The sequence below is a fragment of the Mytilus trossulus genome, chromosome 3 (assembly GCF_036588685.1).
Source record: "Mytilus trossulus isolate FHL-02 chromosome 3, PNRI_Mtr1.1.1.hap1, whole genome shotgun sequence".
In the NCBI taxonomy this organism is placed as follows: Eukaryota; Metazoa; Mollusca; class Bivalvia; order Mytilida; family Mytilidae; genus Mytilus; species Mytilus trossulus.
The window spans coordinates 49,240,233-49,262,902 of NC_086375.1; the positions used below are offsets into that span (position 1 = coordinate 49,240,233).

The 22,670-nt window shown below is 29.9% G+C and overlaps 1 protein-coding gene across 11 annotated transcripts in view; it reads left to right on the forward strand.

Annotated features, from left to right (window-relative positions):
• The window catches only part of LOC134711724 (uncharacterized), a 39,531-nt gene that overhangs the window by 5,704 nt on the left and 11,157 nt on the right, over positions 1-22,670 (forward strand). For 5 of the 11 annotated variants that reach the window (XM_063572545.1, XM_063572552.1, XM_063572543.1 and 2 more), the window contains exons 2-11: positions 568-716; positions 6,789-6,829; positions 13,601-13,765; positions 15,458-15,603; positions 16,126-16,232; positions 16,856-16,995; positions 17,563-17,599; positions 18,477-18,542; positions 20,252-20,520; positions 20,985-21,092. In XM_063572545.1, coding sequence (XP_063428615.1) covers positions 662-716; positions 6,789-6,829; positions 13,601-13,765; positions 15,458-15,603; positions 16,126-16,232; positions 16,856-16,995; positions 17,563-17,599; positions 18,477-18,542; positions 20,252-20,520; positions 20,985-21,092 — 1,134 coding nt within the window. In that variant the 5' untranslated portion in view covers positions 568-661. Of the gene's footprint in view, positions 1-567; positions 717-2,651; positions 2,764-3,422; positions 3,690-5,048; positions 5,220-5,481; positions 5,926-6,788; positions 6,830-13,600; positions 13,766-15,457; positions 15,604-16,125; positions 16,233-16,855; positions 16,996-17,562; positions 17,600-18,476; positions 18,543-20,251; positions 20,521-20,984; positions 21,093-22,670 lie in introns of those variants that run through there. The other 6 variants (XM_063572548.1, XM_063572546.1, XM_063572549.1 and 3 more) reach the window with 6 other exon arrangements.

Here is a 22,670-nt window from a genome sequence, read left to right on the forward strand (position 1 = left end):
ATGATAATAAAATCTGGGAGAAGTTCTCCAGATTGGCAAGATTGTTTGTATAAAGCAAGAGAAAGCCAATAAATACTCTCACACCCTGGCTTTGTTCCAAAGATGATCTAATATGCTATATTATTAGAAATCATAAGAAACTTAAGAAACTGGAAGACATTATACACCTTGCAATACATGAAATATATATCTGGTTTTCTATTGAGGAAATGTGATATTACAATTTATAAATATTTCAATGGGATAGATATTCATATTATTGGAAAATTTGAAAATTATGGTGTTAATAAGATTAAAAGAAGAACTTGTGTAATGTCAAGAAAAGACTAAACATATATAGCATAAAAAGATGACAGCCATAGCAAGCATCTGTTGGAAAATAATAAAACAATATCATTAAAATATGACTTGGTTTAACCAACCACCGAATTACAAAAGATCGTGTGCTAGTTTGATTATAGAAAAAAACTTCTACATTTGAATTTAACTGACTGTCACAACCACAGCAATGGGTGTTAAGGGGATTCACGAAAGAAGTGGTTCTACAGAAATATGGTGTATTTTCAGAGCTCCAGATGTAAAGAGAAATTGTAAATGTCAGACTGGGGCAAACAGCAACCCTGACACAGAAGATTTTGGTTGCCAGGTAGAGTTTGAAGATATGGATGAAAGTTTCCAATTGGCAGATACTAGTTTTTGTTCCATGAAAAGTACAGGTAATTGAAGTCTTATGAAAACTTGAAACATTTTATTCCTATTCAACAAAGGCTTGATTTAATTGTTTTCTTTCAGAAATGTCTGTAACTAGATTGGAAATTGAACAGCAATTTCTTATATATAATATACATTGTATGTATTACATTATACATATAAATTATAATCCTTACAAAATATTATCAAATCTCTTCCTAGCACTGATTTCTTTATTGCATTTGCTTCTACTTGGGATAATTAGGATAAGGATAAAAGAATTAAATTCGGCTCATCTATTGTTATTGAAAATGTTCTTACTGTTTCCTTCAGGCATTTCATCCATGCATTTCAGGCACATCATCATCATCTTGTTTAAGTTTATATATCTACAAAGACTTACCTAAACACATGGAATGTCAGATTGAAGTGTAAACATATATTCATAAGGCTAAAGAATATTTGCCAATTATACTTCAAATGCAAGTTGCTTCCCTTTGCCAATTTCATCAGACAAAACAGTGATATTTATATAGGTGTCTCAGTTTCTCTTGGTTAATGACTTTTCAGTCACATTGTACGTCACATTGGTACAATATATCTTCTGCATCTTTTTTCGTTAGGACAAAATGAAAAATAAATCACTATTGAATTAGATTTGTATCATCATGTATATTATAGGTTTTGCAGGTAAAAAGAAGAAACAAGAGGTATAAAAATGCTCTCTTCTTGCAACACCTATAATTTACAGTGGCGGATCCAGAACTTTTCCTAAGAGGGGGCCCGCTCCAGTCATGCTTCAATGATTCCCTATATAATCAACCAAATTTTTCCCATAAAAAGGGGGGGGGGGCCTGGATCCGCCTATGTTTTACATTATGATTGAGTAATTGACCCTTTAATTTTGTTTCTGCTGAAAGAGTAGACTCCTATGGGCAAAAACCTATCACAGCAGTAGGTGCATGGTGTCAAGAATTGAATGCTTCTTTTTATAACTTATAAAGTTGCAAAAGCTTTGATGGTGCATACATTTTTGAAATGAAGCACTGAATTCAAAATGTGCTTTCGTCAGCACTTTTAAACGCAATAAAGTTATGAAAAGAAGCATTTTCAACTTTAAACATTTTGAGGAAAACATCTTATTTTAGGAAAGGATTCAAACAGATTCTAATATAAATGGCCATTCGCCAAGTAAACATATGATGGAACAGTTAGAAAAGGTTTTCATATCAATTGAATTGATAAAATAATTGTTGATAAATGTAAGATAGCATTAAATCATGTTTTTTAAATAACAAAATTGATGCAAGATGGTTAGTGTCAAAATATTATGTATTTACATGGGCCTTGGCACATCTTACTGAAATTGAAACTGTTTTATTGCAGTTGAATGTTATTAGTCATGGCTCTTCCAAAGTTAAATATTACATAACTGCACGTCTTACGTAATTACATTATATTAACAGATGTGAAAATTAGATCTTTGTAGAAATGACAAAAACAAACGATGATTTAAAATAATAATTGGTGAACATTCTTTAACATGTAACTTTCTGTCTGCATGTAAAAACTGTGAGAAACAATTTTATTTGTAACTGGTATTTTTGAACATGCATTATTGTTTAGGGACCATAATTTTTTATGATCTTTATACACTAAAGATGTACAAATTGCTAATCTTTTTCAATGACCTAAAGTGATAAACTTGGACAATAAATTGGTTATTGATACAAGATAATCAAACAAAAATTGAATTGTGTCAATATCTAACATCTTAAGCTGTGATCTACTTAGGACTAATAAATTGAATATTTTTTTAGGTGATCCTCTTTGCCTCGGGCAATAAAGTTATCCTTTTACAAGGTCATATAAGTTAGTCTAATTGATTGACTTATTTCAATGACATTTCCATTAGAAGTTACATTTTGTAAATTGCAGTGTTTTTTTTTCGTACTGGTATTTTTGAAGGAAATGCATGAATAATTTTGTTAAATCACCAGACGTTTATATCAGCAGTATCAAGTGTTAAGTGTATGTCTGGGATTCACATGTTTAAAAGTTTCTAAAACACATGTAAGTTTTTCTTCTTTTTCACTTTATTTTATGCTTATAGTAAAGAAATTCTCTCACAAAAGTGTCTATTTAAGAAAATTAATATTTTGCATTTGCATCTTAAGTGTATATGTATATATATTAACATGTAATTGTCATTAGGAGTACCAAAAAAAAGATACCAAACTGAAAGCTTATAATTTTGTACAGCACCAGTCACAATTTTGATCTACAAAAGATAGATAAAATCTTTGGACTAATTTGCGAGTTAAGCCTTTTTTTCAGAAAGAAGTAAAAGCAAAGTTGTTAGTCCTTTGATCTGGTATTTTATAAGATAATTGTCTTATCTTTTTTAAGCACCATATATCATCTATTCTAAATCCAGTAAATCCTTTGGCCTAAAGGTAGAGAAGAATGCAAAAAATCTTCCAAATTTGCATTAACTTGTCTTTGCCAAATGTATGAGTAATTATGGTATAAAGTTTACACATAAAAACTTGTTTCAAAATAAGGATTAAAATATAAAATACTGTTTAGAAATTTTTTCGATGTGGTATTTTAATCTGGTTTAATTAGGAGAAATCCAAAGGACATGTATAGTCATCTGTTGAATGTTACAATAGAAATTAGCTAAATTAGGTCAGCCAATAACGATTAAGTCAAAAGTTTCATCTGTTAATAATACACAGTCATCCCTTATAGTATGTAGTAGTATGATGTATTACAACAGAACAGGGACTTTACACATATTCTTCCTGCTTTTTTAGGATTTGAGAATTAGCATAATTTACATTGCATCAAAACATCTATTTGACCGAATATTTGTCGGATACAAATAATATTTTCTGTCTTTGATGATGGTTGAAGTGTTATAAAAATCAGGACTTGGCAAATATTCAGTGATAGGATGGATCTTTCAGATGAAGACAGTTTGAGTGATCTTATTTGTAAGTTGTTGATGGGGTATCAGTCAGTCGAGTATATATTAACTTTATTTCCTTCTTATCGAAGATTTTGCATGTATTAAACAGTTTTGTACAATAATAATATTTACATATTGGTCATCAGAGTGATTGAATGATTTAAATGTCACTTTAAAGTAAATGATAATATTACATCAGTTGAATGTCACTTTAAAGTAAATGATAATATTTCTGAAGGTAAGTTAAATGTTATAAAAAACGCTGCACATCCGTTGAACATGTGTAATACAAGTTTTTGAAAAATAAATACTGTTATCATTATCCAGATCATATTCCGTATAACATGACAAAAGTGTTGCTGTGAATGTGGATGACGTTAGATTGTCTAGATACACACTGAACACAATCGGATTAATGCTTATTAAGTCCTCCCAAAGCTTCGCTCTTAAGTCAGATAGACGATCGCACATACACATGATATGTTCAATAATGTTGTAGGGACCTGTCTTGTTATCATTTATCATTACTCATTTAGATCATTTTTGTAAAGATGAAAGTGAAGAAAAGGAATAAATGGAAGATTAGTTATACTTCAATATACTTTTCATACTGTGCTGTCAAAAAAGCGTAACCTTAAGCAGTTAGAAAAACCATAGATAAACTAATCTCATATCTCTTTAGGGTTGATAGATATAGGCTAGTTACCATTACTTTGCTTGAGAGTAGATTTTGCAGTGTATAAAATGATTTTGTGCATATTAATGTGAGATTGATAATGATCATTGCAATTTCAGAAAAAAACTGTACAAAGTTTTATGTATCTGTTATCAGAATGCATGTTTTTATTATTGGGATATGAGACCCATACCTGTAGCCAGGCGGTTCAGACAAACTCCCCCTTGAAAACAAATAAGCACTGTCAGCGTTCTGTTCAAATTGTGACTGTTCAATTCGAGATTGTGAGTCCAAATAACCCCCCTTGGAAATTCCTGGCTACGGGCCTGCAACCATTTGCATTATTCATATCAATTATAATCTTGCCCTATTTTCTGAACAAACAGTTATTAAAACATCTGCATCACTAAAGTTTGAATTTGATGATAAAACATAAAATATAAATTTGAAATTGATAAAAATAGGACTTTCGCTATGACAAATAAATGATTTTATTGATTGGAACCTCAGGTCAAGTTGTATGACATAAAAACATTGAAGATGTCACTTGAACTGTTTTTTGTTGAATAATATGAAATATATGATAGTTTTAAAGTATTTTATGAGCAATATTATGGAGAGCAATTGTTTTATTTATTAAATACTTTACATGCATATTCTAACCAGGAAATTTGTTTACATAACACAATAGGTATCAAACTCGAATATTGATTTAAACTTATGTTAACAAGATTCTTCTTTTCATTCTGGTTTATATTATCCATTAAAAATTTATGAAAGTTATTAAAGGGGAGATGTAAAAAGCTGTGAAAGTCTGTCAATCTATCAGTATATATAACACTTTCTAAAATCATTCTGAGCCTTGTGTTTCACATGAAGGTAGGTACCCTTTAAAATTATAATTCAATACATAAAACAGTTTTTATCAGAATTTATATTGGATCTGCACAAATATTTCAAATGACAGATGTTAAAGAACTGGAAATTTGAACATTCAATTTTGAAAGAAGTCATTATATATAGAGTAAGATATTGTTATATATTGGGAGGTTTTTTGTTCTTTAGATATTGACATTTCAAATTGTGTCTCCTTTTGACAAAAGACAAACGCTATTTAAAATTTGCCAGCTTTTTGAAACTTTAAACAAACAATAAATGAATTCAGTATTAATATTTGCTTTTCTATATTGAATTTGCATGAAAATTGATTACACCGCATTTAAAATCCATTCATATGTACATCTTAACACACGTCACATTCCAAACACACGTACACAACTGTTTACAACATATGAGTAATCTCAGTTTTCTAATCCACTTGAATGACAAAGATTTAGTTTATCATGCATTTCTAATGGTGATTTCAACTTTAGTCTGTGGAACAAAAAATTAGAATAAACAGATCAATGGAACAAATGTTTGGAATTTATATGTGTAAACATTGATATAGATAAAATGTAAGATAAACTGTGACACAAAGTAGATATTAAATCATAGTGGAATTTAAATCCTTAAAAAATAAAAATGTCATGTTATACTTCTTGATAAAGATTGAAATTCAAGGGATATTATTTCTGCCAAAATAGTGAGTATATATATATATATATTCATATGCATGTGTATAATGTGTTTATTTATTGATAGAATTTGATAAAATGTCGAAGTGAAATGAATAAAAATTAAATCCATTTTCAGTGCTATATATGTCCAGGACTATAAGTGTAGTGTTTATATTTCATGACTTGTAAAATTTGCTTTTCACCTCATTAAGTTTGTACTGCATCACACATACAGCTTTTGAATTGAATTGTTTTTGTAAATCTGCGAAGACATCCTAAAATTTTGCTTACACAGGTAAAAATTGTTCTCTACTTCAATTTTGATAAAACTTGTACTATATTTGGAATTTACAAATCTAGAAAAGATGGTCTAAGATGTTTTTTTTCTAAATATGTCTCTAAGACTCTAATCATACCATCAAAGTTATCAGAAAACAAGCAATTAGCATTTAAAATTTATTTCTTCACCCAAGCTCTTGACATATACTGTATAAAAAGTGTGTATTGGGTTAAATATAACAATATGAAGTAGAAGTAGTTATAAATCTTGTACAGCAATAAACGCCACTGCAAAAATGTACCAGTACTTATGATATGAAATATTACACATAGGAAGTGAAATAGACTATCAGATGAAAAAAATGTCATAACCAGTAAACTAGGACACTTTCATTCTATAAATCAGATATCTTGTACTTGATCTTGTATATGATTTTTGATTATTTTATCCATTTGTCTTTGACCTTTATTCTTGCATTTTATACTGATTGTTAAATTTATATCACAGAAATTAGCCATGCAGCAATAAAAATGTCAAGTTGTCAGCTATAATTGCCAGTTACAAGTGTATACTGAATATATGATATTGAGGTTTATCTTTATTTTTTAGCCAATATGGACCAGGGAGAACTTGCAGAACAGCTGGCTTTGGTAAGTTTTTATTGAGATGATTTTTGCTATATCTTATAATAATTTCCCATGTAAAACTTTTGGTAAATTGTTTATCACAGTTTATCATGTTTATTCTCAGTTTATTTTAAGTCCATTACCATGGTCTACCATGTTATATCTATAAATCCTGCAATCAACCATTCTACTATACAAATACAGGTGTATAGATAACTCAAAGTGATAAACATTATACTAGACCTTTATCCGCAAATAGTCAAAAAATAACAAAAGGACCTAAAGAGCTACGATACCGCAGCTACCAAGTATCCTGCTTCTGTTGCAAGTGAACAGTAATATTCATCACTCTTCAATTTGGGCTCCTTAATGCGGCTTAAGTTTTCAGTCTTGTTGAAATTATTCCAAAAAACAAACAAATTCATTTATTGGGATGGAAAACAGTTTTGTTTAAGCTCAATGATTAATTGATCAGTGAAAACAATACTCGAAATTGTAGGAAAACACAAATGCTACAAAACAGGCATTGCTTTTTCTTTCTGTTTGAAATGCTCATCAAATGAAATTTTATATTTCACTTATTGGTACGAATATTGTATATCAATTTGATATTATAAATGTAGATATTTGTGCATGCTTTCTCACCAATACATTTTAGATTTTTATTCCCCTTATGCCCCACCTACGACAGTAGTTAGTCCGTCTGTCTGTTTGTTTGTCCGTCTGTTCGTCCGTTCGTCTGTTCATCCCCCTTCAGGTTAAAGTTTTTATTTTGTTGAAGTTGAAGTCCAATCAACTTGAAACTTAGTACACATGTTCCTTATGATATGATCTTTCTAATTTTAATGCCAAATAAGATTTATGACCCAATTTCATGGTCCACTGAACATAGAAAATTAGTGCTGGTGGGGCATCCGTGTACTATGGACACATTCTTGTTTTTATCTACTAATTAGGTCAATATATATTTGATTTGAGCAAGTAAGTGGTACTGATCAGTTCAATAGCATTGAAATGTGTCGCCTTCGAAATATAGTATGAATTTTCCATGAAATCAATATGATTTTACACAGGATGAAATTGGTTGCCCTGTATACTTTATCTTCAATAGGAGCAACAGAACACCTTATCACCCCCTTAAAGAACTGTTGCAAGGTTACATTTTGTGCAGTGTCCTCAATGGGTCATCTACCTATTTCAAGTGGATATGATTTGATATTTATACATCACACAAATAGAAAGGTTCTCTCACAGCTCTCAAAAACCTGTGTTTGACAGAATGTTGTGGTCATTTTTACTTGACCACAACAGGAACTTGATTTCCTGTCGTATCTGGGAAATAAAAACAGTTACTAAGATATTAAAGTGTTACAATTGTCTTTATGTTTGGTGACAATAAAGACATTAATAATGTATATTAATATGGGAAATTATGTTTGACATGAACAAGCTTGTCTTTTATGTTTCTTCTTTAGATTGTAACATGGCAAAAACTTTTCTCTAATTTATAAGTGAGGTTGTAAGATGGATTTCAGCCTACATCATAATTAATATAATAATATCCTTAATCAATTACAATCTGCAGCAAAGACATGGCAGTTACAAGTACATTTTTGTAGTTAACATTAGCTTGAAGTCTGATCTAGCTTGATAGCCAGGTTTTTTTTGTCAAATGTTGTTGGTTCTCTCAGGACTGAAGATAATTTGGCTTCCTACACCAAAAATAATACTGACTGCCATGGTATAGTCAATAGTGTTGAAAATGGTGTTAAACATTTACTGCAAATGAATTACTGTAAATAAAATCTAGAATTTATAATGGGAAGTAAAGGAGTTTGTACAGAAAATGTAAGAAAACTCATCCTTCTTCCAATATAACATTATTATAATCATTGTGAAAATATATGAAATATTTGCCACTGAAGTTAGCTTTCATTGCTAAGACAGCAGCATTAAAATTAAAAAAAAATCATTAATAAAGGGTAGGTACATTTTGGGTGGTATTTATTGGTGTTCTATGTGCCTGTAGCACCATCATTAGCTCATGGTAAACTTCTATATACCACAGCTTCAATTGTATGCATGTATTTGATCAGTCTTAATAATCAACATCATAATACTTGACCCAAACTTATCAGATCTATTCCAGTTACATAGTAAAAAAAGAACAACTATCTTTTTATCATGAAAACCATACAAATGCATAAAAAATCTAATAAATCAATTGGCAGGTTTTCCTTGCCACTGTTTTGAGTCAATGAGGTGTTTTTTCAAATCTTTTTTGCTGTTCTAAGATCTGCAACCAGTTCCCTCCACAAAAAAAAACTTCTTCATACTGTGACTTCCAAATACAACGAAGTATAAAATCACCTAAAAAGCATAATTCTAATGCAACAATGTTTGTAACGTTCATTTTGATTGGATAATGTCACTTATTTACATGGCATCAATGGACAATTGATGCTATGTGACGTACGCACAAGCGCAGACGGCATATGACAGATTTTAAATACATGTTTTAACGTTGTTTTCTGTCAGTTTCATTAGAATGCTTACGCGTTGCCAGTTAACTTAATTTGCGACCATCAAATCCCCAATTGATGCCGTCGGAGCTCAAAATACAATACAGTTATCTCCTAAATATATACAAACGGTTGTTTCATGATGACTTTTATAATAAAAACAGTTACAAATGTATTGAGCATCATAGTACCTGCAAGTAAACATAGGATTATACTGGAACAGCTACATCCAGTGTGTATATAAACCTTGATCTGTCTTTTAAAAAGAGTTTGAACTGTAATGAAATATTGACAATGTGAAATTATTCAAATGCATTGTAGGTCAAACATGCCTTGTTTTGTTTGATGCAGCTGTTACATGTAGTTCACGAAATTGTGGGGGTGGTATTGTGCAGTAATGAAGAAAAGTAAAATAATACTTATATAATCAATAACATACAATATTAAAGATTTTTTGAGATTTACATATTTGACAATTGTCGGCAAGGTTGACTCATACAGAAAAATGGCAGGTAAACTCATATTTACTATTTATCGTTTTATTTTGTTGATATGCATAAAATTTTCTCCGTTGTCTAATGAAAAAATGTTCTGTGGTTTCGCTGAATATTTCTGTGGTTAGGTTTTATCATCAAAATCAACATAAATCAATCAGTTTCAATTTTAAACTGGAACCACCTGGTGTTGATATTTTTTTCTTTTTATGATTACAATGTAGTTTACATAATGTTTATGTCCTGTTATTAATTGAGAACATTTGGACTAGTTTTTTACCTTTTTTTTAATTGATCCATAATGTAAGCCTTGGTAGTATTGAATAATTGGGTTTGGGATATTGTTATTAAAATTAGCTTTTGAAGAGAATGTGATTTGGCTTGAAAAATACCAAATATGAAAAAGAAGATGTGGTATGATTGCCAGTGAGACAATTATCCACAAAAGACCAAAATGACACAGACATTAACAACTATAGGTTACTGTAGGGCCTTCTACAATGAGCAAATCCCATACTGTTTAGTCAGCTATAAAAGGCCCCAATAAGACAATGTAAAACATATATATGTGACTTTGGAATTTTCCTATACCTGCACCAATCAAAACTCAATTCAAAATATAATTCTTTATTAAAAAAAGAATTATAGGCAGCATAATGTATTAGATTAAAAATGAAAAAGATAAATTATTGAGTTTAAAGGAAAACATAACCTGGATACCTCCTTCCTTTAAAATAGAAGCTTTATCATTTTCCTTTGAATTACTTTCTGTGTAGATTACTACAGTCTATTACAACTAAAGGGTTGAACTGTGTTTCATCAGTTTGAAAGAACTCGAAGTAGTGAGGGTATTCCTTAGATTTGTTCTTCTGTTTTTTTGGTAGAATTACATATAGTCAGTTATTGAATGCTGATTTCTTCTTGGTACTCTAGGAAAACTACCTGTTTTCTATCTTTCTCTGAGAAAAATTGTGGAACTTAAATGAACTAAAGGAGTTTTGATGTAGTGTACAACCTAGATAAACAGCAAGCCAAAATCACTATAAAACAAAACAAAAAATAAAAAATAAATGAGAGGTTATTATATTTTGTGTAAGGACTTTTTTAAGATCGATGTTTATTAACATTTTGATTATACAGTTGAACAAGTTGCATTGTCAGAATCACCTCAAGATTGCAGAATTTTTTTTTAATACAAATATTAAATTCAAATGTCAATCAAGTAAAGTATTAATGATACTAAATACTACATTATAAATACTAGTAAAATATTTGACTGATTTAAGATTAGGTCATGAATAATATAATGAATTTGATAATCTACCAATAATAAAGGGGTTATTAAAGTTAATCAAGAAGTAATAAGAGAACATAACTTGTACAATAGTCACACTCTGGGATAATACTTTTCTTCCTAATTCGGCTTTATAACCTTGATAAGTCCCGTATTTAATCATATATTAGTCACACTGCATAGTTATTTTAAAACCTAACACAACAATTATAAAATTATCTGTCACTTTGTCTGTAGGCGTTGGTATATTGTTTCCATTATAAGTTATGGTCATCTAGTGCAAGGCTATCTTTATTCAAATTGAGACAGATTTGGTAATTCTTTGAACTTATATAATGTTTCTCCCTGAAAAATGTTCTATAGTCTAGTTCTATAGTCTACTTATTTGAAGTCTATACCTAAAAAATATGTGAAGACGTTCTGTCACTAAAAGAAACACTGCACCCGGTAATTAAATATAACTTCTTCATAATTTTGCATTTGATTATATAAGCTCAAGGTCATAAAATTACTCTTCTTAAGTTAACAAAATATATAAGTGATCCATTAAAGCACAATAAAAAATTTCAAACACAATGGATGTATATGTTTCATTTAAAAGTCTTAATTTTTAAATATTTGTGAAGCATTGTCTAGACTCTAGACAATCCAATACCTTTGCTCCTTGGTTGGGTTTTAATATGGGCTTCCATTTTAAAAATCTCTTTTCACTTTTTCATTCCAAATATGGAAGTATTTTTATTGCATTAGATGTTCATCATTCAGCTATCAAATTTGATCTCCAGTATTATGATGAATTTCCCCAAAAAATTATGGATCAGAAAAAAAATCTGTCTAAATATCTTACATGTCCATGTTAACCCAATTGCTTGACTATTCAGTTCATAGACTGCATCGCTATAATTATGATGGATTTATATGTGGCACATTACCAAATACCAGGAGATTGTATAATAAAACTATAGGCTTTTGTTGCTTGGTTCAGTTAAGAAATATATTTTCCTAATACCAAACCAGGATTACAGCTATTTCAATGTGATTGACTTATACATGTAACAGTTTTTATAAAAAATATACCAAGTAACTAGATGGTTAAAGCAACTGTATATTGATTAATGTTATCATAAATTATGCTAAATCTTCTTTTTAATGTAAGGAATTTGAAATTTCTTAGTTCAATAGACCTGAAGCGATTTAATCACCTTAGACCAGCTAATTTTACCACATAAGACCAGCTAATTTAAATGAGAATTTGACATGCTGGTTAGAGAGGCATAGACTATTATACTTGAGATATATCATAAGTAGTCATCTATCACCCAATACATGAGTAGTTTGGTAATGTCACTAATTGGGAGGAAATTTAAATTCTGACACTGTTGTCCTCTTTAATGTTGGAAAGTAAATGTGACCTTATTACAAAATTTTAATTTACATGCTAGAATTATAAGACCTTGAAATTTATGTTCTATTGATCAGAAGTTTATGTATTTGTACCTCATGCTATTAAACTTTATTATATGAATAAAACGATAACTAAATTGTATCAATGTGTGTCAGTGGGAGAGCAACCCAACAATACTATTATAAGAAGGATTGGTCAACATATTGATCTTAAATGATTGTACCGCCGTTCATTCCAAGTTTGGTGTGTTTGCACTCTTTTACAACAGTTGTGGTTTCAACACTGAATAAAATTGACAAAGTAAAATATATTATTCACTTTTCAGTAGATTTCAAACAGGTTTGAAATTAATATTTAGAAATCAAATGCAACTGAAAAGGTTCATTAATATTGCAGTAGAAGGAAAAAAGGGGGAAGAGTGTCAATCCTATACCAGCACTGAGAAAGTAAATCTATATAAACATGCAGGGTTAACTTGTATTCCAAGTTTTTTTTATTATTTTGTTTGAATAACTAAATTCAATTTTATTTAAAAGAATATTCCCTTCTTTGCAGTATTTCTCCTTCTAGATCATATTTGGCCTAACTTTTATGTAGATACAAAACAAGACAGATGTACAAACTAACTCTCCACTACAGTTAGGCTTTAACACCAGTCTGTGCCAAAAAAAGTTCATCTACTAGTCCCAAAACTAATATCCAAATTTCTCCCGTATACCAATATTTAAATTTTGAAAATTTTTACTAGTCCGAATTGATATTAACTAGTCTGGGGCATCGGACTAGTTGCTAACAAGCAGACTGTAACACTATGTTAATATTGCAGATGCGTTAGACGTACCAAACCAGTGCAATGGTTTGTTTTTAAATGCAATATTCTTCTCCGATACATATCAGGTTCCAGAATTAGTGCAGTCAATGAAACTATGTCTCTCTTGTTATATTGAGAACAGTGCAAAGATACAGGTTATCTCCCCTTTCCCTTTCAGTTTCTTAAAATAATGCATAGGTTAAGATTTCCATGCAAGAACATACAGAGATATAGTATCCATTCAAGTCTTAATTTATTGTGTATTATAGGTCCAAGAAATGGTACAAGAAATGAAGCATGGGTTCTCCAGCGCCATGGAGGAGCTTGCTAAGATACAGTTCGGGGATCAGAAACTTCAACAACAAATGACCAGTGAACGAGACCAACATGAACTGGAGGTGAAAGATTTAACCGGTGCTGTCAATCTGTTAAGAGTAAGTTTTCTAAGTGGCTTAAGTGTATTTTATTTAGATAATTACCAGAATCAGAAGAAAGATTATGAAAAGATTGTAGGTTTAAGATGATAAAGGGGAAAGCAATTGCAATCATTTATTTTGTTTACATTGATGCTGTTTACTTTTGAAATACAATACAGTTATGTCCATTCTAATGCAACTTTGAAGGTGTGGGCTTATATCCAGCCATTCCATCAACCATCTGTATACCTAAAAAATCTTGCCTTTTCATTTGAAAGCTGTCGTTCAGAATACCCTATGAACAGAACCCTTTAATAATGAATGAAATATTTCACTAAACATGGGATAAGTGGACAAAAGTAAAATAGAAAAGTTAAACGATTTCTCTAGATGTGCGGTGTTTTTAGCACTTTAATAAATTGATATAATGCTTCCATATTAAACTTCATACACATGCACTTTCCTTGATCTTACCCGTAGCCAGGGGGTTTCGGGTTCCTGGCTACCGCTATCTTGGTACTTCACATTATATGTTGTACCTTTCTATGATGCATCTAGGAATTTATAGAGATAAAGAGACGCACATTTTTAAATCTTATAAATATTAAAACATTTGTTAAATAATTAATTTCTTAATTTTCACTTTGCCTCATATTCCTTTTCTTGAGTAAAGGGATAGGACTGTTTACACTCTTATCTCTAGAAATAAGTCAAATGAAACCATTTTATAAATGATTGCTTTAATAAAATATTGATGGTCTAGAAAGGAATTTTGATTTATTGATAATTTTGTGAACTATTTATGAACCTTTATATTGATCAACCAAAGGATGAAAACAATCTTTTCAAGGGTGAAAAGTCTTTTGAATGACAAATTTTACTGAGTGATTAGAAAACTTAGCAGTTGAAGGATTTTCTTTAAGTGTAAAAGGATAAGCAAGCTATGAAAAGAAACCAATTAATTCATAATGACCTCATAATCGGGTTTAATATGTATGATCCATTTTTTTTAAAATTTATATTTGTTTGTTAAGAAATGAGAGATTAACTTAAGGAACCCTAAAGTCTTGATGAATATATTAATTTAATTGATAAGTAAAAGTGAAATGCCCATTTGTATATTCAAATCATAGTTTTAGATAGACCATTTACTCTCAAACAAAAGCATAATGGTTTCCTGAGCTATGTTAATCAGTAAATTAGAAAAACATGCTGAAATTATTTTTTTTAAGTCACAGTTTTTCGTAGCTAACTGATCATGAAACATCATTGGTTTAAAAGATTAAAATTATATGGAAAGTATGTACTCTTATTTATATCAACTTCAAATCTGATTGACATTCAAGGTACATGTACAGCATAACTATCTCAATACTTAATATGAAAAAAATCTCAGTTTTTAATTTATTCCTTTGTTAATTTTTTTTAAAGGCGCATTCAGTTTGGAATAAGTAAACTTTTGAAAGCCAAAGAAGACTTTTACCTTTGATCCTGTGCCTATGTCATAGACTGGTACTTCTATATGTAGATCTGTAAAGCATGTAGATTAGGTCAACATCTAGTTGTCCACATGAATTGTTCCCATTTGCCAAAATAAACTTATAAATTGAACAGTAATCTAAATGTACATGTATTTTTGTTAAATTAAACATAAGTATAAAAAAAGTATTTTAAGATATTTCTTTACCTCTTTCTCCTTCTTCATTGCAGGAAGACATCAAATCTTTTTCATCTCAGCTGAATGAAGTGAGTGACACCCAGAAGAATTTAGAAGAAAAAGTAAACAGTATGGAGTGGAAAAATAAAAACTTTATAAAGGAGGAACTTGAAAGACTTGGAATTTCTGATAAAAACAGGTAGAGCACAAATAAATCAACCTGGCCTGAATCATCATTCATTTCTAGAACAAAAACTATTGAGTGTCCCTGCTGACCGGCCAACATGGCTGCTGATACTATGAATAGAACATTACAGATGAAAAGATAAAGCTAATACATAGGAGAACAACTCAGGGAGATTTTATTTCTTATGTCCATACTGCTCCAAATTTTTTTAAAAGACTAGTCCTGAATAATTTTTTTTAACTTGCATCAGGAAAATTAGTAAATGAGATTTTCTCTTATTTTATTCTGATTTGAATTGACCTTGATGTTTAGACAATATATGTTATGCTGGACTACTGCTCCCTTATTCAGACAGGAAGTTTTGATATTAACAGGATCCTTTATGTAAAATGTACCAATAGAAAAAGGACAAAAAACATTTTGTTTGGGCTTGTTTTTTCCCAGAATCCAGTATGGAAATAATCGTCATCAGATTATATTAATTTGACAAACGTTTTTGTATTTTTATAATGGTGGTACTATTTTGTCTTCTAGGTCATCCCCTGCACCAAGTCGTAATAAGAGGTCTCCTAGTCCAACAAAAGATGTATCACCCATGGTTCATCCATATCTAGCAAGCTTACAACAACAGCAACAGAAAAGTAAGTAGAGATGTGTTGTATTATACAAATAGGACAAATAATTTTGATATACAATATAACATATATACATACATATATTACTTCAATTATATTTTCCATGTAAAAAAAGAAGATGTGATATGATTTCAAATGAAACAACTTTTCACAAGAAAGTAAATGACACAGAAGTTAACAACTTTAGGTCACCATACAATCTTCAACAATGGGCAAAGCCCATACTGCATAGTCAGCTATACAAGGCCCTAAAATGAAAATGTAAAACAATTCAAATGAGAACCCCAACAAAAATTTAAAAACTATCTGTGACCACAAATTTATATAGAATTTTTAAATTGTATTATGCCTTTTAACAAGGGGAAAAAAGGATAAACTCAGAATGTATGTTGAACATTATTCATTGCCACAAGTCTAATACTTGCATAAAAATTGACAGCTCATTATATTTTACCATATAGTTCATCAGTTTTCTTACTCTTTATCAAAAATATTTTATCCCGAGAAAAAATACAGCAACAAAAACTAACTAAAGAACCCAGTATCTGTCACAAAAATTTGAAGTCTAAACCTCAAATCAATAAAATTTGCAATTCTGTTTATGCACTCCTTATGCTATATTTATACAGATGTTGAAGAAGATAACCAGTCAATAACAGCTTTGGCATGTAAGAGTTTGAATTTGTCCCAGGCTCTACATGAGAAATGTTTACATTTAGACATGTCAGTATCTACCAGTGATGAGGAAGAAGCTGTCAGAATGTCAAAGGTAGGTCAGGGTAGATAACCCAGATTAACATTACGACTTTTTCAGATTTTAATGTGGAATTTCAAATTTTACAGTTTCTTGATTTATTGTATTTCTTTTAGCAATGAATTGTATATCACTTCTAGTGCACACACTTTTTATGGATTTATTTTGCATATTTGTATAAATTTTATTTAAAAAATGCAATTTATGATTTTCAATGCAGTAAATCATAATCTTACCTTGTGTACCAACATCAATATATTTTTACCCTGTATAAACAGAACACCTGTCGTCTAAAAAAAACTTAGAAAGTTTTGTTTTAAATAGACAGGTTTCACTGTATCACATTAAGATGATTTTAAATTAAATAATGAAAAGTGAAAAAATAAAACAAAATCAGCAATATTTTTTTTTTTTTAAATTGTTAGTTTTACCACTTGTATGTCAATGGATTTACTGAGGTAAGTTTTAATCAAATTTCTAAAGTATTTTCAAAAAAGTTGCTGAAGGTGAAAATTTACAGTGATTAAGACATCACATACTTAATTACAAGAATTTGATACCATCATGGCATTACAATTTCAGATGCCTCCATTTCCTGTTGCAGTGAAAGAATCAAGCTGTAAGTTGTAAAGAAATAAGAAAAAATATCCACCTATGTAAAAGTTATAAACTATATTTATCTATGATTATTACTTATTTGATTTTGTTTTCAAAAATATTTTCGAATAAACAAAAATGAAATCTGGCGGATTTAACTAATGGAATTTTAATCTCAATATCTACATATTTTGATTAGGAATTTTAAACCTCTATAATTGAAATGTAAATATTTTACTCTACACATTTGTTGGCTTGTTTAGTGTTTAAATGTTCATATCAGTTTCTTTATTTTAAGTTAATGGTTAAAATGCACAGATTATAATTTAAAAAGGACAAGTGGCATTAAGGATCATATTTGACCCAAATACAGGTCAATAAAAAAAGTAAAACTTTCCCATGTTCTATTTCTGTTTGTCCTTTACAGATGTAAGGAGTAAATATCAAACAACCATGTGGTTTCTTCATTTTAAATGTAACTATTGCAGATAATTACGTTGGGGCTCGATACAGATCTGAGTGAGGGGCCTCAGTGGCCAAGTGGTCTAAGTCACTAGCCAGTCAACACTGAGGTTGTGAGTTCGAACCACACTTGTGTGGGTGCACTCGACACCAATCTTAATTGACTAGGGTTCTTACTTCCTTCACCTATAAAAACTGACCGCAAAAAAATTTCCAAAATGTGGTGCTTCAAAGTGGTGTTAAAACACCAATAATCAATCAATCAATCAGATCTTAATGCTGCTTGTCCTTTTCATCACAACATGGATCATCATCATCATCATCATCACTATATTACCATAATAGCCATCATGTTGTTATGCTTACATTCCAATGCATGCTTTTAATGTTGTGTTTGCTAATTAACACCTGTTTAGTTTTCACCTTGATTGTCACAGATTATCAGGAGACACACCCATTTGCACCACAGAAAATCCCACCACATGAACAGCTTATGGAAGAAGGTAATACTCAGCATGTATATCATATATGGTTTAGTTTGTATGCATAATGCTTCAATTTGCATTTGTACCATGATATCCTGCATTTGTCATCCTTTACAATGAAGATCATATTGCTGAAGACCCCCTCCTAAATTATTGGAAGCTATCATTTCAAACTAACCCCAATATCATGATATAAATCAGATAACTCCAACTGCTAGTTATGAAATGTTTCCAGGCAAGGATGACAACTGCTTTTAAAAATTTCCATTTCCCATTGAAATCAGAAATACAAAATATATGTTTTATGCATAACATCATATAACTTATAATTAAAGGTTGTATTGGCTCGAATGGTTTTATTTTTGAGTTTATCTTCTAGTTATTTACAGTTTTTTCCATGACACAAGTCTCAGTTATGATTATTGACATTGATGTTACAAGTAAATTAATTTGCATTTGGGGTTCTTTTCTTAACCTTAAAATACAATACAGCAGAACTATTTGTTATATTACCAAATGACATCCATGAATCTTTATAAATAGATAATGAATTGCTGTATTAACTGAGAGTCATCAATATCAATAGTTATCTTTTAAGAAAATGGTATAATTTATGGTTTAATTTAAAAATTAAAACTAAGCATTTCCAAGCACTCCAAGCACTAACTGTGTTTTCTGTTTATACATTTGCCTATGCCATAGGGCTAGATTTATAACACACCATTGTAAATGGCTTCAAGATATGTACTAACTTCCCTCTCATTGCATTGCAGTTTATCATTTGATACCATTACATCTCTCTAAGTATGAGAACACTTAGTGGAAGTTTTCCAGTAATTGTTTTCACCAATTTTTCATGTTTCTTATGCAATAAATGTGTGTTTTTGTGATCAAAGAATGATAAACCCTAATAAAATTTGATCCAAAGCCAATACTGCAAACTAAGAATGCAAGTTTCATTAATTTTACATGTGCAATACCCTACCATTAACATATGAACAGAAGTTATAATAGTGAAATAACTTTGTAATTTTAATGAGCTACAAAATTCGAGTATACAGTAGAAATTTACAGAGAAACGTCACAAAAATAGTCGGTCAATTTGGTTAATGTTAGCTCATTTGCATCAAGTTTGATATAAATGCCATTGTTAAGAGGTTATTGTTTTCCAATACTGTATAGATAATGTACACTGTGTCTTACTTTGATGTATGTATATTTATGGGATAATATTCAATTAATGTCTTTTGATGAGGCAAATTAAGTGGTTTTATTGAATTGAAATTTGATTTTACTAAGAAGGTCAATGTTTATTTTAAACAATATTTGAATGTCATGTCAATAATTTATTTTTAAAATGTGAAGCTATAGCTGAATGAAGATTGAATTCAAACATAAGTTGCATAGCTATATTTTAATGAATAAGCTTTTTTTTTTATTTGTAATTGGTGATTTGCTGTCTTTATCAGTTCTGCACAATCTGAGCTCACCATTACAGATTTTATAACAATAAATAAAAAAAATGTACTGGCAACCCTAAAGTTTTTCTTTTAATGCATAAATTATTAGTTCTATTTGAGACAAAAAATATGTGCTTTAATTTTGCCAAGTTCTAAATTTTATTTTCCAATCAAAGTGGTGTAAGAATCACAGACAGTTGACTGCTTGATAATTATGAAAAAAAAATCATGCTTCATAAATGAAAACCATAGTATTTATTGTTTCAGTACAAAGAGAGAAGATAGCACAAGAAATGGTGGATGCTGAAAAAAGTTACTGTTCACACTTATGGACAATTATAGATGGCTACATGAACACTTTACGACAAGAAGAATTAATGAGTTCTAGAGAATTATCAGAAATGTTTCCTCCAGTCATTCCACATATTTACGAACAACATTGTATAATGCTCAGGAAAATGGAAGAACGATTGTTAAAATGGAAGTACAGTGGAATTATGGGAGATTTATATGTACGATTAACAGATCCACAAAATGTAAGAAAAAAAATATCAACAAATACATATTACTATTCAATCTTTTGGGTAGTGGGTGTTTTCTGGCTTTATAAGTAGACACCAATTAAAATAAGAAAATTATACATTTAATTTAAATGTATGGTTTAATGAATCTTCAAATGGACTAAAATATTACAACTACAAATTTTATTACAGTGAAAGTATGTGACTTAGTTTTTATGTAACAGCAAAGCATCTCTGTACATTGTACATTAACTCGTCACTATTATGGTAAGGATTGATGAATCATTTGCAGAATCAATCAACCTGGTGCATTCACTTTATATAGTCTTGTGAAAGATTTTGTCAAATTATTATGAACTCTTGCTTACTTCCTAACTGAAACATCAGATGTTATGAATAAGTAGCATATTCTAATTTCCAAATTCTATAAAGGGGAGATAACCATTTGATAATTAATATTGTTAATTTTATATTTACAGATAGATGGTTTAGCTTTGTATAAAGATTACATTACAGAATTCCCATCAGTTATCAACAGTATGAATCTATGGTTTGCTCAGTCAGCAAGATTCAGGGATATCATGAGGGTAATCCATCAAATAGAGTTTAATTTTCTATATCTATTTAAAAAATCTCCTTGTCCCATTCACAGTTATTATAAAATAAAAACATTGAAAACACAAACAAAAAATAAAGTTATTTTTTTTCGGTAATCTGTTTATCAAGATACATTGCACTTTAAGTAGCAATTTTACCTGACCATATCGGGAAATAGGTATTTAGTCGGATCTTAACACGTACTTGTGATTTGGTTGAACCGGTTTTTATATAAATATACGAAGAAATGTCGAAATGTTCAGGACTTAATTAAATCCGTATTTCGGTAGGATGGTGCAAGCATAGGATTTTTATTGCGTCTTTCACTTTGAGAAGCGAATAATCTTTAACTACTTTATTCAAATATTGTGTAACAACGTTGATTTTGAGCTTTGAAAGTCCAGTGACTCGAGCATTTTCCTGACGAAATTAAAAAAAATTGCAAAGAAATCTGTTTACAGTGGGTTAGCTTTCATTAGTCTTCACTATCTATAGATTAACAACTTTTGGTTATAATTATAATTTAGAATCATCATTAAAGGTGGAGAACGATTGCGCAGTTAATTAATTCTATTGATGTGCTATTTGTATGCAAGAGTGACATTCCGTTGTATTATGTGCCAATTCGAAAAAGTTATGCGAGTATTCTCTCCCCTTAACAGGTTCATTATTTTATAATTAAGTTTACGTTTCTGATATAATTTTGAATAATTACAAAATGTATCAATTCAATATATTTCAGTTTTTGTTATTGGTGTATCAAAAACATTGATGTACGAATTTAATTTCATAAATTTGAAACGTTTAAAATGATTACATACCAATATAAAGAACCGTTCATCATTTTTGAAAAAGACTATGAACAAATTTGGATGAATTATCTTCTCTTGATGATAGATTGATTGGCAAATGAACCATTGTTATCAAATTGTTATCACAGAGAGGGACCGGCGAGCAATTTTTAATTGTAGCTTAATCAACCTTGAAACTAATTTCCACTATTAAGGAATGTTACTTTATACAAATATAAGGACTTAGTTAAAAATCTACAGATTTTATTAGATATATTGATTTTTTATTGCAATAGATTAATATGCTACTTTAAGTATAAAACACATTGTAGCTGATGGTCATATTTAATGATATTGTAAGTGTAGTTGCATTCAACCTTTTTAGATTCTTTTCTCATGGTTACAAAATGAAATTAACCTTTGCCAAGTAATGGTATTACTTTTGATAGAGATGAATCTTTACACAGGTGTTGATCACTACTTAATATACTTAGTATGCATAAAGAATAGTATCCATGTCAAGGGGAGATAATCAAATATATATTCTTTGATAATAAACCTTATCATATACTTAGACTAAATAACATATGATTTTTACTGTATGATAATATCATTAAATCAACGTAAATTCCATATTTTTCGAATTGGTGCTTAGCGGGCTGATATGAAAAGTTTATCACATGCTTCGACTGTTATCACATGCTTCGAGTGTTATCACATGCCTTTCCGTAACGTTATCGCATGGCATTCCGGTGATGCTCGGCAAATTCCGGAAAA